The sequence below is a fragment of the Salvelinus sp. IW2-2015 genome, linkage group LG4q.2, assembly GCF_002910315.2.
Source record: "Salvelinus sp. IW2-2015 linkage group LG4q.2, ASM291031v2, whole genome shotgun sequence".
Taxonomy (NCBI): Eukaryota; Metazoa; Chordata; class Actinopteri; order Salmoniformes; family Salmonidae; genus Salvelinus; species Salvelinus sp. IW2-2015.
The window spans coordinates 17,325,727-17,342,571 of record NC_036843.1 but is presented as its reverse complement, the minus strand read 5'-3'; the positions used below and the strand labels follow the sequence as shown (position 1 = coordinate 17,342,571).

Genomic DNA, 16,845 nt, shown 5'->3' with positions numbered 1-16,845 from the left:
GGGGTGTGTCTCTTTGTTAACAACAGCAGGTGCACAATCTCTAATGTTAAGGAAGTCTCAAGTTTTTGATCGCCTGCGTTAGAATAGCTCATGATAAGCTGTAGACCATACTGTTTTCATCTATATTTTTCGTAGCTGTCTATTTACCACCACAAACCGGTGCTAGCGCTAAGACCACACTCAACTAGCTGTATATGGCCATAAGCAAACAAGACTATACGCATACAGATGCAGTGTTTCTTGTGATTTTAATGCAGGGAAACTGAAATCAGTTTTGCCTCATTTTTACCAGCATGTCACCAGTGCAACTGGAGGCGAAAAAACTCTAGATCACCTTTACTCCACACGCAGAAACYCATGCAAGGCCTCTAACTCTATCCTCCTGCTTCCTGATTACAAGCAAAAACTCAAAAAGGAAGTTCATCGGATGTGGTCCGATGAAGCGAATACTAAGCTACAGAACTGTTTCACCAGCACAGACTGGACTATGTTCTGGGATTCATCCAATAACATTGAGGAGTTTACCACATCAGTTACCGGCTTCATTAATAAGTGCATCAACAATGTCATCACCACAGTGACCGTACGTACCCCAACCAGAAGCCATGGATTACAAAAATCTAATAAAAGCACATTTTATTGGTCACATACACATATTTAGCAGATGTTATTGTGGGTATAGCAAAATGCTTGTGTTCCTAGCTCCAAAAGTGCAGTAGTATCTAACAATTCACAACAATACACACAAATCTAAAAGTAAAAGAATGAAATTCAGAAATGTATAAATATTAGGACGAGCAATGTCTGAGTGGCATTGACTGAAATACAGTAGAGTACAGTATACACATATGAAATGAGTAAACAGTATGTTAAAATTAATTGTTTTCCATTTAAAGTGCCCAGTGATTCCATGTCTATTTACATAGGGCAGTAGCCTCTAAGGTGCAGGGTTGAGTAATCGGGTGGTAGCCGGCTAGTGATGGCTATTTAACAGTCTGATAGACTTGACATAGAAGCTGTTTTTCAGTCTCTCGGTCCCAGCTTTGATAGACCAGTACGGACCTCACCTTCTGGATGATACCGGGGTGAACAGGCCCTGGCTCGGGTGGTTGATGCCCTTGATAATACTTTTGGACTTCCTGTGACATCGGGTGCTGTAGATTTCCTGGAGGGCAGGCACTGTGCCCCTGGTGATGCGTTGGGCGCTGCAGTTGCTGTACCAGGTGCTGATACAGCCCGATAGGATGCTCTCAGTTGTACATCTGTAAAAGTTTGTGAGGGTCTTAGGGGCCAAGCCAAATTTCTTCAGCCTCCTGAGGTTGAAGAGGTGCTGTTGCGCCTTCTTCACCATACTGTCTGTGTGGGTGGACCATTTCAGATTGTCAGTGATGTGTACGCCGAGGAACTTGAAGCTTTTCACCTTCTCCACTGCGGTCCCGTCTATGTGAATAGGGGAGTGCTCTATCTGTTGTCTCTTGAAGTCCACGATCAGCTCCTTCGTTTTGTTGACATTAATGGAGAGGTTGTTTTCCTGGCACCACTCCTCCAGGGCCCTCACTTCCTGCCTGTAGGCTGTCTTGTCATTGTTGATAATCAGGCCTACTACTGTTGTGTCATCTGCAACCTTGATGATTGAGTTGGAGGTGTGCATGGCCATACAGTCAAGGGTGAACAGGGAGTACAGGAGGGGGCTGAGCATGCACCGTTGTGGGGCCCCTGTGTTGAGGGTCAGCATAGTGGAGGTGTTGTTTCCTACATTCAAGTTCAGACCCAGGGCCCGAGCTTAAGGATGAGCTTGGAGGGTACAGTACTATTGTGTTGAAGGCTGAGCTATAGTCAATGAACAGCATCCTTACATAGGTATTCCGCTTGCCCAGATGGGATAGGGCAGTGAGCATCCTCACTGAGCTAAAGACTAGAACTGCCGCTTTCAAAGAGCGGGATGCTAATCCGGACGCTTATAAGAAATGCTGCTACAACCTCTGATGAACCATCAAACAGGCAAATCAGTACTAAGATCCAATCCTACCACCCCGGCTTTGACGATCAACGGGTGTGTCAGGGCTTGCAAACTATCATGGATTACAAAAGGGAAACCCAGCTGCGAGCTACGCAGTGACACGAGCCTACTGTACCAGACAAGCTAACTGCCTTCTATGCTTGCTTCGAGGCAAGCAACACTGAACCATGCATGAGAGAATCAGCTGTTCCGGACTACTGTGTGATTTCGCTCGATATGAGTAAGACCTTTAAACAGGTTAACATTCGCAAGGCCGGGGGGCTCGACGGAATAACAGGACGCATACTCAGAGCATTCGCTGACCAACTAGCAAGTGTCTTCACTGACATTTTCAACCTATCCCTGGCCCTGTTTGTAATACCTACATGTTTCAAGCAGACCACCATAGTCCCTGTGCCCAAGAAGCCAAGGAAACTTGACTAAATGACTAACGCCCCGTAGCACTCACATCAAATAGCCATTGAAATGCTTTGAAAGGCTGGTCATGGCTCACATCAACACCATCATCCCAGACACCCTAGATCCACTCTAATTCGCATACCGCCCCTACAGATCCACAGATTAGGCTATCTCTATTGCACTCCGCACTCCAAATAAAATGTTTATTTTATTTGTTGTGTTTTGTTGTCTCATGTGTAGCAGATAAATAAGCCGCATTTTATTTATCGACATGCACACATCCTCTCTCCAGACAAAATGGGGTCACAGAAGTGCTGATACGCTTCCAAGCCGTACAGGCCCTGAGCAACACGCAAGACTCTAACCAGTCACTGCAGCAGACTCAGAATGACACCTCGACACCTTCTGACAGAGACCTCAACAGGGGACGCTAGGAACCACATCACACAGGGTGACAAGGTGGCATCACAGGAAGAGGCAGGATCAGCAGGAAAGGCACAGGAAGTTGGTGAAGTCCATAAAGGAAAGTACTGTATAGTAGAGTACCCGTAAGAGCTCTCTCTCCATCTCTTGCTCTCGCTCTCGTTCTCTTATGTGGGTGGTGGTAGATGTAGCCTGTTCTAAAATAGGACAGTGGCTGGATGCAGTCAGCCTCTCACTCATCTGTGTGATGTCGTGCAGTGGTTGAGTGGTAGAGAGCACATGGGGAAACCATATCATTGGAGGCATCTATCTAGAACAGAGTTTCGTCTAGATGGAGAGATAGATAGCAAAGCTGTTTTGTAGTTCATAGCCTAGCGTGTAAGGGAATGACTAGACAACAACCGGGTAGGAGGAGGAGGTAGGAGTATCACACAACCGTTGCTTCTCTGATATGATCTTTTCAACCTATGTGGTTGATCACTGAGATAAGAGGATAGATGCATGCAACTGTCTACAGGAACGACCATCCATAGTACTATCCATAGTACTATAACCGCTGTGTGTGCAGGTTTACGTTCCAGCCCAGCAATAGTACACGATTTACCTTAACAAGATCTTGATGATGAGTTCACTAGTTGAATCAGGTGTGTTTTTTGCTGAGATGGGCCCGGTTCCCCAAAAGCATTTTAAGGCTAAGTTCATAGTTAGAAACTTCATAAGAGCATCATTTAATCTCCCAAAACCATTGCTATTAATATTTCACTTGAAAACACTCTAAATTTACTGCCTGCCTCAGACCACTCATAGAACAGTGCATCGTTAGATGCTTTTTTGCCCTCCCGTGTCACTTTATACATAGAAGATCTCTGCTAATCATAGAATCACATGGTTTATCCAGCTCTCTGTGACAGCTGATAACTTCAGAACAAAATGTACTATAAATACAGTTGCCAATGTCTTTGCAATTGATACAAACAAGCATGAATGAAGTGAAAACCGAGATGACTGCGTTAAAATATAAATATAGTAGGCTATAGGCCTATTTCAGTCCTATCGAAATACATTTCATGTTCAATCAATTGAGTTCTATTTCCCTACTTGTAGGCTACTGTCTGTAATTTGTCTCAATATATTTAATGATGTGTAATGTGTAGCCTAATGGTCACTTAGTACATTTTATTAGGTACGCATTAGAATAAGCGCCCTCAATATTTGCAGCTGTAGGTGGTAATAGGAACTGATCCATAATCAATATTGTGAAATAATGCTAATGTTAAGGTAACATTTAAATTGAGAACTTTCTTTCGATCTGACTTTCTTTCGATCCTATCAGTTTCGAGACATGCTGCAATGATGCACTTAGCAACTGTCATCTCTGTGTGGTGCTTTGGGAAACGCATGTTACATCTTCGGCCATTGTAGGAAAGATGCATTGTTAAAACACTCCTAAACCTAAATTCCACCGCTATCGTGAAACTGGGCCCTGAGCTGTAACTAAACCATGCACAAACTGTAGGTCCCCAGGACCAGCAATCAAGAACGATGCACTAGGAGAAGCAAACAGAGCCTCACAAGAGATAATATAATCTAGTCATCCCTTCTAAGAATCACTGCTCCTCTAATTTACGCGATGCATACAAAGCCCTCCCTCCCCCACCCTCCCTTCGGCAAATCGAACCACGATGCCATCTTGATTCTACCGTCTTATAGGCAGAAACTCAAACAGGATGTACCAGTGACAAGAACCATTCAACGCTGGTCTGAGCAACAGGAATCCACGCTTCATGATTGTTTTGATCATGCGGACTGGGATATGTTCCGGTCAGCCTCAGAGAACAACATCGATCTATACGCTGACTCGGTGAGTGAGTTTATAAAAAAGTGCAAGGCAATCAAACAAGCAAAATGCCAGTACAGGGACAAAGTGGAGTCGCAATTCAACGGCTCAGACACGAGACGTATGTGACAGGGTCTACAGGAAATCACGGACTACAAAAATAAAACCAGCCACGTCACGGACACCGACGTCACGCTTCCAGACAAACTAAACACCTTTGAGGATAATGCAGTGCCATACAGCGGCCCGCTAACGTGGACTGGCTACAGTGCCAACGTCGCACGCCTCCCCCCCCCACCCCCCCCTCTTTCTCCGTGGCCGATGTGAGTAAAACATTTAAACGTGTAAACCCTCGCAAGGCTGCTGGCCCAGACGATATCCCCAGCCGCGTCCTCAGAGCATGCGCACACCAGCTGGCTGGTGTGTTTACGGACATATTCAATCACTCCTTATCCCAGTGTGCTGTCCATACATGCTTCCAGATGGTCACCATTGTTCCTGTACACAAGAAGGCAAAGATAACTGAACTAAATGACTACCGTCCTGTAGCACTCACCTCTGTCATCATGAAGTGCTTTGAGAGACTAGCCATTAATAAAAGGGGAATAAGCAGACAATGAAAGCTCTTACAATATCCAATGATTACATTTCTCTAAAACAGGTTAGATGTGCACCACCAAGTCAGAACAGTTGGCAAAATTAAGAGGGGTAAATAAACCAAATTATTCGAGGCACATGGGCTACTAACATCTTACTACACAACATACACTTAGTATTACTTTCTTAGCTACAGTATACATACCTCACTGGCATATTACATCATTTATGCAGTAGCTTACAATACATTTTTAGACTCACCTTGTTGTGTTGTGTTCACTTGAACAGGAAGGTGGCGCGACGGTCCTTCATGGGAAAATTTTGTCATCAAAGTCTGGCATAATCTGGATTTATGTGCTTTCAAAACAACTGTGAACTTGGAGATCAACAAAGTCGAATCTTGATGACGTCATTGGTCATAGCTCCAGAAAGGGGACGGATTTACAAGTCCGAGTTGGATGACCGTTCAAAATGTATTTTCCCAGTCGGAGCTCGTTTATTTTCCAACTTCCCAGTTGTCTTGAACTCACTGAAGTCAAGTTTTCGCAGTTCCGAGTTAACAGTCGTTTTGAGCGTGGCACAAATCATGCCTCATTGACAGCATGGCCAATGTCTATGTTGTTGTTTATCATTTTAAATTTGGTAAAGAGCCCCTTAATCCCAGATTTGGGACCACACAGCCACTGTCACTGATTCCTTCCAAACCACTCGTTGTTGAATTTGTCATTTCCACCTTGCTGTGTAATGTTTACGTCCAATGGCTGATGAGCACCAACACATTTTTTCTATAATTTCTCTTCATTATTTCTCTTCATATGGCAAGGATTAAAAAGGATTTGCCAGTAGATTGTCGACTTGATTCATGATGATGACTGCTAGGTAAGATTTTGAAAGTATGACGTTGACATGTCAGTCCAATCAAAGCTACTGTCGATATAACGTGATTTGATGTCATTTTATCTGTGGCCAATGACCTTGAGCCTTCTTGGATGGGCACTTCTAATGTAACTCTATGGCAGCACCCAAGGGCTACATCTTTTGATGTCTACACTTACACGGAACCCAAACCGACTGCGCACGGGCGCCATCGTGCATACATTTAGTTTGTCCCCCTACACCAAACGCGATCTCGACACGCAGGTTAAAATATCAAAACAAACTCTGAACCAATTACATTAATTTGGGAACAGGTCAAAAAGCATGAAACATTTATGGAAATTTAGCTAGTTAGCTTGCACTTGCTAGCTAATTTGTCCTATTTAGCTAGCTTGCTGTTGCTAGCTAATTTGTCCTGGGATATAAACATTGAGTTGTTATTTTACCTGAAATACACAAGGTCCTCTACTCCGACAATTAATCCACACATAAAACGGTCAACCGAATCGTTTCTAGTCATCTTTCCTCCTTCCAGGCTTTTTCATCTTTGAACTTATATGGTGATTGGCATCTAAACGTTCATAGTATTACTACACCGACCGGCATCACAGTTCGTCTTTCAATCACCCACGTGGGTATAACCAATGAGGAGATGGCCCGTGGGTACCTGCTTCTATAAACCAATGAGGAGATGGGAGAGACAGGACTTGCAGTGCGATCTGCGTCAGAAATAGAAAGGAGTTCTATTTTAGCCCTTGGCAAACTGTCACGTTCTGACCTTAGTTCCTTTTTTATGTCTTTGTGTTAGGTTGGTCAGGGCGTGAGTTGGGGTGGGTAGTCTATGTTCTTTTTTCTATGTTGTTATATTTATGTGTTTGGCCTGGTATGGTTCTCAATCAGAGGCAGCTGTCGATCGTTGTCTCTGATTGAGAATCATACTCAGGTAGCCTGTTTTCCCCATTTTGGTGGTGGGTGTTTATTTTCTGTGTAGTGTCTGTTCACCTTGCAGAACTGTTTCGTTTTCTCCTCGTTGTTATTTTGTGTAGTGTTCAGTTTTCAATTAAATTATGACGAACACTTACCACGCTGCATTTTGGTCCTCTTCTCCTTCACCAGACGAGAATCGTTACACAAACGTAGACGCTCGTTGACGCGCGCGAGCAGTGTGGGTGCAATAATTGAATAACCTAGATTTCTACATTTTTTTTGCAATGCTCACGCACGCGACGCGAGCGGTGTGGTCAGCCTATTAGTCTTGGCAGTGATGTGGTGTCCCCATGAGTGACAGAGCACTGAGCTAATCACGGCGCAACGCTCCGTATTTTCTGCTGTCTTGCCCCACCACCACAGAAAGCACTGATCTAGGCTGAAACACCTGTATTTTGGAGATGCCTTAAGAAAACAAAAAAGAGACCATGTTTGTATGCGGCTTTATTAACTCAATTAAATATATATATTCGGCAACAAAAAAAAAGKTATATATATTTTTRTACATTGTTTTCAAACTTATATGTGACATGTGTTAATGCCAAAATAACATGCAAAACAGGCAAGCCCCCCTCCCACAAATTGACGACCGGTCGCCACTGGTTACAGAGAAGCATTTTTTATAAACTTTTTAAACACAGATCATATAAACGCGCCATTTTCACATATGTAGACACTGGTATGGTGCTGGAGATAATGAATATGAGGTTGAAAAGTAGCGGAAATGCCCTTTAACACCCTTTTCTATGGTGTTTCCACACCCAAAGACGTCGGTAGTAGATTAGATAAGGCCAACTAACTTAGATCTGCAGAATCTCCCGTTGTTTCCAATGGTCTACCACCGATATGCAGGTCAAAGATAATATCTAATTTTTATCACTTTTCTAATCAATAGTACTTGCAGTTCTTCCACTCAAGACAATAATATAAATACACCACTCCGGGAGACAGAAGGATGTGGAAGACATCAGAGATGGAGCTCAAAAACAATGCGTTGAAATACCTGGTGAGTAAAATAGACAGCATCTATGAGAAAGCAACTACTAAGGTTTTTTGTTATACTGAACATCATATGTAACAATTGATTCATTTGCCATACTTTTGTTGCCATATACTTCTGACGTGCTGGTTGATTTAAAAAAAAAATGTTTGCCTCATGTATTCATTAGTACAGTGCAGCATCACATCCGATTTGGACAAATATATTCATTTAATTGATGAAAATGCAAGTAGAATAGTTTCTGTCCCATGGTTTTTGATTATCCGGTCTGTTTCTGCTTAAGTTTCAGCACTATTAATTTGTTACATAACTTGTAATATTTACTTGTATTTCCATCTCTTCCCATCCTCAGGTTGTGTGTTGTGTGTCTATGCTGCTGGGCCTGACTATGGCCAAAGGGAAGGTGGGGGAGAAGAAGAGGTGTGAGGACACACTGACCATTCCTTCAGACTACTACAAGACTCCTTCAGAGGAATCAGAGGGAAACGGGAACATCAACACACGCTCCCTGTCCCCCTGGACCTGGAAGTAAGTTTACAGCAACACATACACTAAAGTATTCGATACTGTTCTTAAAGGGATAGTTTTCACAAATGCTGACCTCGGGAGGAGTTATTCGACCGCCTTAAAATGTTAATTTCAAGATCTAAGGAAAGCCTGTGAAAACTATCCCTTAAAACAGTATTTAGTAAGTTTTACTGTTTAAATATTTGTTGTTGATTTATTGCTTAAGTGGTTTTCCTCTCTTTCTGTTCCATCTCCAGACCCATTACAGTGGAGAACCGTATTCCTCCGACCATTTGGGAAGCCAAGTGCAGCTCTATGTACTGTGTCTACCCCACCAACAGCAGCCAGGCCGCGGGCTACCAGCAGAACTCTGTACCTATCTACCAGCAGGTCCTGGTGCTCCATATGTCAGCCACTAGGAAGTGCTACATCGTCTCCTTCCTGTCCGTGGCCGTGGGGTGCACCTGTGCCTGGGCAAGAACCTCTTGATGTAGTCTGCAGAACAGTATATCTATGGTCTTTCTTTGTTTGGCTATTAATTTAATTCAATCAAAATGTTATTTAATGTATTTTAATTTAAAGCTTCCAAGGAAGTCCAATATTTGTTGATCCCACAAAGCCAGAAGAATTGACTGTGAATAATTGAGTAGAATTCAAGAAAAATATCACCATTAAAATGTTATGTATTTATAAATGTTTTCCACTTGAGCAATAAAAGCATTTTAAAACCCCACTTGTCTTACACTTTTTGAACCATATATATGTTTATAATATACTATAATAGTATTGTATTGTGGAATCTACATGGAAAATACACTGGATTTTATTCACGTCTCCATCGCAACCAAAAATCTATGTTGCTTTGAGGGTGGAATTTCAACCACATGATTACAGTATGTCATCATTGTAACCAGTGCTGTGTGTAAGTTTATTATGCAAACAATTTGGAATTTCGAACACATTAATGTTTCTTATAAAAACCAGAAGTAACGCAATCAGTCTTTCCTCAACTCTTGGCCAAAAGAGACTGGCATGCATAGTATTAATAATAGCCCTCATATTACAATGAAGAGCAACAAGTGCCGCTCTGTACTGGGACAGCTGCAGCTTTACTAGGTCCTTCTTTGTAGCATTTGACCATATACCTGGACAATAATCAAGATAAGATAAAACTAGAGCCTGCAGGACTTTCTTTGTGGAGTGTGGTGTCAAAAAAGCAGAGCATCTCTTTATTACGGACAGACCTCTCTCCATCTTTACAACCATTGAATCTATATGTTTTGACTATGCCAGTTTAGAATCTAAGGTAACACCAAGTAATTTAGTCTCCTGAACTCGTTCAATAACCACACCAGATTCAGCTGAGGTCTAAAACTTAGGGAATGATTTGTACCAAATACAATGCTCTTGATGTTCAGGACCAGTTTATTACTGGCCACCCATTCCAAAACAGACAACTCTTTATAAAGGGTTTCAGTGACTTCATTAGCTGTGGTTGCTGATATGGTTGAATGAATCATCAGCATACATGYACACACATGCTTTGTTTAATGCCGGTGGTAGGTCATTGGTAAAAAATAAAAAAGAGTAGAGGGCCTAGAGAGCTGCCCTGCGGTACACCACACTTTAAATGTTTGACATTAACGAAGCTTCCATTAAAGAAAATCATCTGAGTTCTATCAGATAGATAGCTCTGAATCCATGATATGGCAGAGGTTGAAAAGCCATAAAACATACGTTCTCTCAAGAACTATCACGTTTAAAGGTAAGACCCCAGGTGCAGATGGTGTCGAAGTAACAAAAGTTTATTAAATCGAACACAGGCAGGCAAAGGTACAGGATGGCAGGCAGGCTCAGGGCAGGCAGAAAGGTAAAAACTGGGAAAATAGGAACTATAGACAAGACAGGAGCAAGGGAAAAACAGGAGACAAAGGGCCGTGAGACGTGGATTTAACTCTGGACACATGAAAGGTAGGATTTATATGAAGGGTCTGGGGCAACAGAAAATGAACAGCAGAGGGGCTAATGATTTTGGAGATGGGAAACGGGCCGATAAACCGGGGGGAGAGTTTGCGGGATTCCACCCGGAGGGGTAGATCCCGGGTGGACAGCCATACCCGCTGCCCGAGATGATACCGGGGAGCCGGGGACCGGTGGCGATCCGCTTGTCGTCGAAACCTGGATGTGGTCTTGAGGGGGGCTGACCGGGCTCTCCTCCAGGTATGATGACAGTGGCAGACAAACATCTGGGCAGAAGGTATGCCGACCTCTTCTTCCTGCTCAGGGAAGAGCGGGGGCTGATACCCCAGGGAACACTCAAAGGGAGATAGACTGGTGGCAGAGCAGGGAAGGGTGTTGCGGGCGTATTCGACACACACCAGCTGCTGGCTCCAGGTGGTGGGGTTGGCGGAGACRACACAGCACATAGTAGTCTCTATGTCCTGGTTGGCTCGCTCTGACTGGCTGTTGGACTGGGGGTGGAACCCGGAGGACAGGCTGGCCGACGACCCAATGAGGGTGCAGAACACCTTCCAGAACCGGGACGAGAACTGAGGGCCCCGGTCAGAGACCATGTCGACTGGTAGTCCATGGATCCGGAAGACGTGCTGCAACATAAGCTGGGCCGTCTCTTTGGCAGAGGGTAGTTTGGGGAGAGGAATGAAGTGGGCTGCTTTGGAAAACCGATCTACCACCGTCAAGATGGCCGTGTTGCCATCAGATGGGGGAAGACCCGTGACAAAGTCCAGGGAGATATGAGACCAGGGATGGTGAGGGACAGGCATAGGTTGGAACAGACCAGCCAGGGCTTGTTGAGGAGTCTTGTTTTGTGCACAAACTGTGGAAGCGGCAACCAATGCGGAGACGTCAGGGACCATGGTAGACCACCAAAAGCGTTGTCGCACAAGAGCCAGGGTCCGACGGGAGCCCAGGTGCCAGGCCAGTCTGGAGGAGTGGGCCCTGGAGCGGACCACGTCAGCCACAAACATCAGGTTATCTGGACCCCCCCCCCGGGGTTCGGCTCGTAATGCTGTGCCTTCCGGACCGGGATGCATGGGCACAGGGTCTTGTCCTTCTGCGCTGGCGGGAGAGGACGAAGGACAGATAAATCCTGCAGCTAGGGAGTCCCCAATGTAGGTCTCCATAGCCTTGGTCTCCTGTCCCGACAGTGAGTACAGTCGTCCCCGGGGCAGAGTGGTGCTAGGGAGACGGTCAATCCTGCAGTCATATGGTCGGTGCAGCGGAAGCGAAGTGGCCGGGGCCTTGTTGAACACTTCCCGAAGGTCCTGGTATTCCGCGGGAATGGCGGACAGGTTGCGCTGACTTCAGACAATGGGTGTGGCAGAACGGACTCCAGCCCATGATGGCACCAGTAGACCAGCTGATGAGGGGATTGTGTCGCTGGAGCCAGGAGAATCCCAAAACCACGGGAATCTGAGGAGACTTAATAAGCAGAAATTGAATAGTCTCCCTGTGATTCCCTGACACCAATAGGTTGATGGGAGTGTTATTATGAGTGACCCGGCCTATAGAGCGCCCGTACAGRGCTCTAACATCAATGGGAATGGAGAGGGGCTGAGTGGGGATGTTCAGCTTGTAAGCCAGGGTAGCATCCTAAAAGCTCTCATCGGCCCCAGAGTCTATGAGGACCCGAAGAGATTTAGCCTGGTTTCCCCACAGCAGAATGGCATGAAAAGGGGTGCGAGCAAGGGAAGCAGAAAAGTTCTCCATATGGCCCACCAGAATACTCGCTCCTACCGGTGTGACCAAGAGTCCCGCAATACAGACAACTCTTCGTGTTGATCCTGTATTGCCAGTTCCCCTGGCGACAGCCCAACTCTGCCTAGCAGAAGCGGTGACTCAGCCATCTTCGGCTACTCTCGGGGGATGTCGGGAAGTTGGGAACTTCCGGGATGACTCGAAGGCAAGGTGGAATCCCTGGACGTGCGAGCGAAATCGAATTTCCTCTCCCTCTGTCGTTCTCGTAATCGCCAATCGATTCGGATGTTCAAAGCGATGAGGGATTCGAGATCCGTAGGTAACTCCCGAGCAGCAAGCTCGTCCTTGACCTCCTCCGAGACGCCGTGTAGGACCATATCAAACAGCGCTTCCTGGTTCCAAGCACTCTCCGCTGCCAACGTGCGGAAATCCACTGCATAGTCTGCCACACTGCGGGAGTCCTGCCGAAGCTGGATTAGCTTCCGGGCAACTTCTCTCCCGGAGAACGGTGCATCAAAAACCTTCTTCATCTCTCCCACAAACCACTCCAGGCTAACGCATATGACCGGCAGTTGTTCACCACAGTAGCCCAGGAGAGAGCCATCCCGGATGTGTGATGAGGTAGGCTATCTTGGAGCGATCCAAGGGGAAGGAGGAGGGCTCGAAGATGAGGGCACACTGAGCTAGAAACGCCCGAAAGMTTCTCGGCTCTCCATTGAAATGTTCCGGGGGAGGTAAGCGTGGCTCCCGAGAAGGTGGAGTGATCGATGAGACGGCGCTGCTAACAGCTGAGTTACTGAGGGGCTGCGGGGTTACCACCATGGTAGGCTGCCTCCCAGACAACCCGCGGAATTGCTCCAGCAAAATGGCCACTGCCCGGTCATGGCGTTCAGTCAACGTTTGGACCCCCTCCATAAGGCCATGAAGCAGTTCCTCGTGCCTACTGATGGTGGCTCCTTGGGAGGAGATGACGTTGCGCAGCTGGCCCGGGTCTTCTGGGTCAGTCATGGCCAGTTTGTACTATCAGATTTGAAGGTAAGACCCAGGTGCAGACAGTGTCGAAGTAACAAAAGTTTATTAAATCAAACACGGGCAGGCAAAGGTACAGGACAGCAGGCAGGCTCAGGGTCAGGTCAGGCAGATGTCAGTAATCCAGAGTAGTAGGGCAAAGGTACAGAATGGCAGGCAGGCTCACGGTCAGGTCAGGCAGAGATTGGTATTCCAGAGTAGTGGGGTAAAGGTACAGGATGGCAGACAGGCTCAGGGTCAGGGCAGGCAGAAGTCGGTAACCCAGAGTAGTGGGGAAAAGGTACAGGACGGCAGGCAGGCTCAAGGTCAGGGCAGGCAGAAAGGTCAAAACCGGGAAACCAGGAACTATAGACAAAACAGGAGCAAGGGGAAACCCGCTGGTAGGTATGATGAACAAAACGAACTGGCAACAGACAAACAGAACACAGGTATAAATACACAGGGGATAATGGGGAAGATGAAAAATCTGTCGATGTGCCCTTGAGCAAGGCACTTATCCCAAATTGCTCCAGGGTCACCTTCAATAATGGATGATCCCTGGCCGTGACCCCACTCTCCAAGGGTGTCTCAGGGGTAGTGGGATATGCAAAAAACAAATGTCCAATTCACATATAATACACATTTGTACATGTGTGAAATAGGACAAATTAAGCACCCACCCAATTATTATTAAATGGTTGAAAGTGCAGTAATAACTCATTTAAATGACAACTAAACCAAAAATCTGACATTTGGTTGTGCTTTTATACTGAACAAAAATATAAACGCAACATGTAAAGTGTGGTCCCATGTTTCATTAGCTGAAATAATAGGTATGATGAACAAAACGAACTGGCAACAGACAAACAGACAAACAGAACACAGGTATAAAGACCCCAGAAATGTTCCATATGCACAAAAAGTTTATTTCTCTTAAATTGTGTGAACAAATTTGTTTACATCCCTGTTAGGGAGCATTTCTCCTTTGCCAAGATAATCCATCCACCTGACAGGTGTGGCATATCAAGAAGCTGATTAAATAGCATGATCATTACACAGGTGCACCTTGTGCTGGGGGCAATAAAAGGCCATTCAAAAATGTACAGTTTTGTCACACAACACAATGCCACAGATGTCTCAAGTTTTGAGGGAGCATGCAATTGGCATGCTGACTGCAGGAATGTCCATCAGAGCTGTTGCCAGAGAATTGAATGTTAATTTCTCTACCATAAGCCTCCTCCAACGTCATTTTWGAGAATTTGTCAGCAACCGGCCTTACAACCGCAGACCTTGTGTAACCATGCCAGCRCAGGACCTCCACATTCAGCTTCTTCAACTGCAAGATTTTCTGAGACCAGCCAACTGTACAGCTGATGAAACTGAGGACTTTTTCTGTCTGTAATAAACCCGTTTTGTGGGGAAAAAATTATTCTGATTTGCTGGGCCAGGCTCCCCAGTGGGTGGCCTATGCCCTCCCAGGTCCACCCTTGGCTGCGCCCCAGTCATGTGAAATCCATAGATTAGGGTCTAATGAATTTATTTCAATTGACTGATTTCCTTATATGAACTTAACTCAGTAAAATCCCTGAAATTGTTTCATGTTGCGTTTATATGTTTATTCAGGACATCTAAAAGTATGTTTACTGCTAAATGTTAGCATATTCTACAATATTCACAAAGTTGACTTTCTTGTCTGTCTTTGTGATGTCACTGTTGAGAAGATGTAACCTGATTAATCAGTAGCATGTTGATGTTGTTGATGTTGTTTTGAGCCGGTTGCTGTGGTACCCGTGCTTGATATGAAAAAGGAGCATTGTATGCCAGAGGATAAAATGTAGAGATCATGTACAACTCTTATTGTGTTAACAATGTTTTTGGCAAAGCAACACCTCAAAAAACGCGACCTAACTCAGTATGTCACAGCATTTCCCAAACTCGGTCCTCGGGACTCCAAGGCATGTTTTGGTTTTTGCCGTAACACTACACAGCTGATTCAAATGATCAAAGCTTAATGATTAGTTGATTATTTGAATCAGCTGTGTAGTYCTAGGCCAAAAAACAAAACGTGCACCCCTTGGGGTCCAAAACGTGCACCCCTTGGGGTCCTGGCGGCCCTGTCCATGCTGCTYCTTTGCCAAACTCTGTTACCGCCGACCGTACCRGCTCCGCCGCAAGCTATTCCAGGTTATGAAAACCGGTCTGGCGTACATGCAAACTTCAGTCCCCTGGCCAGCAGGACCTGGGGAGACGACTCTGCTATGACCACACACGCAATTCAGGTGAGAGAGAGAGAGAGGGAGGGGAATGAGGGAGAGAGAGAGAGACAGAGAAAATTGAGGTTGACGAGAGGATTCTGCCTGTAGAGTGCATTTGTTGACACTGATATCACACACAGGTGTTGCTGTTCCTCTTGGCAGCATTCTGCTTTTCCTCTCCATTTCTGAGTGTTCCTTCCCAGGGCGTCATCGGCCACGGACACCAGCGCTTCCATTTCCTCCTCTCCCTCTGCACGCTGARCCAACAGGAAGCTGTGCTTGAGGATTTCCTTTCCCGACGGGTGTCCCTGATGAGTGAGCACGTGGAGGGCRGCCTCCTGATGGCAGCCATGTAATTTTCTGTACAGGTGTTCTGTAGTGCGCTGACAGCTGTGGTCAGGAGGAGACGGGTGAAGTGGAGGCTGAGGAAGGAGGACACTGAGAGGCGGGAGGGAAGAGAGGATGGAAGGAGGTAGAGAGCAGAGGAAGAAAGGGTAAAAGAGGAAGGATACCGACATTTGGGAATTGTAATACATTGGAAGGCCTTCCTACGATGACTTGATATCTTAACTTTAAGCTATTGATGATCYTAGGCTTACATGCTGACCACACRGTGCCATCGCATGTTGATTTTATCCACCCACACCAGACGCGATCAGGACACGAAGGTTGAAATATCAAAACGAACTCTGAACCAACTATATTAATTTGGGGACAGGTCAAAAAGCATGAAACATTTATGGCAAATTATCTAGCTAGCTTSCTGTGGCTAGCTAATTTGTCCTGGGATATAAACATTGGGTTGTTATTTTACCTGAAATGCACAAGGTCCTCTACTCCAACAATTAATCCACAGATAAAAGGGTAAACTGAGTTAGTTTCTAGTAATCTCTCCTCCTTCAGACTTTTTATTTTTCTTGGGACTTTATGTGGCGGTTGTCAACCAACTTTACGGTGCATTACCACCACCAACTGGACTGGAGTGTGGACCTCAGTTCATCTTTCAATCACCCACATGGGTATATGCTCCTAAAAACCAATGAGGAGATGGGAGAGGCAGGACTTGCGGTGAGTCAAGCGTCACAAATAGAACCAAGTTCTATTTTAGCACCTGGCTATGCAGACACTCATTGACGTGRGCGAGCAGTGTGGGTGCAATGATTGAATAACATGTATGTGTACATTTATTTTGCAACGCGAGCGGTGTGGTCAGCATGTT

At 45.5% G+C, this 16,845-nt stretch overlaps 1 protein-coding gene across 1 annotated transcript; it reads left to right on the top strand.

Annotated features, from left to right (window-relative positions):
• Window positions 1-8,094: 8,094 nt before the first annotated feature.
• On the top strand, window positions 8,095-9,245 carry LOC111963047 (interleukin-17A-like). The gene is made up of 3 exons (XM_023986267.2): window positions 8,095-8,145; window positions 8,492-8,667; window positions 8,904-9,245. The coding sequence occupies exons 1-3, from the start codon at window positions 8,095-8,097 to the stop codon at window positions 9,133-9,135; spliced, it is 459 nt and encodes a 152-aa protein (XP_023842035.1). The 3' UTR covers window positions 9,136-9,245.
• The last annotated feature ends 7,600 nt before the right edge of the window (window positions 9,246-16,845 follow it).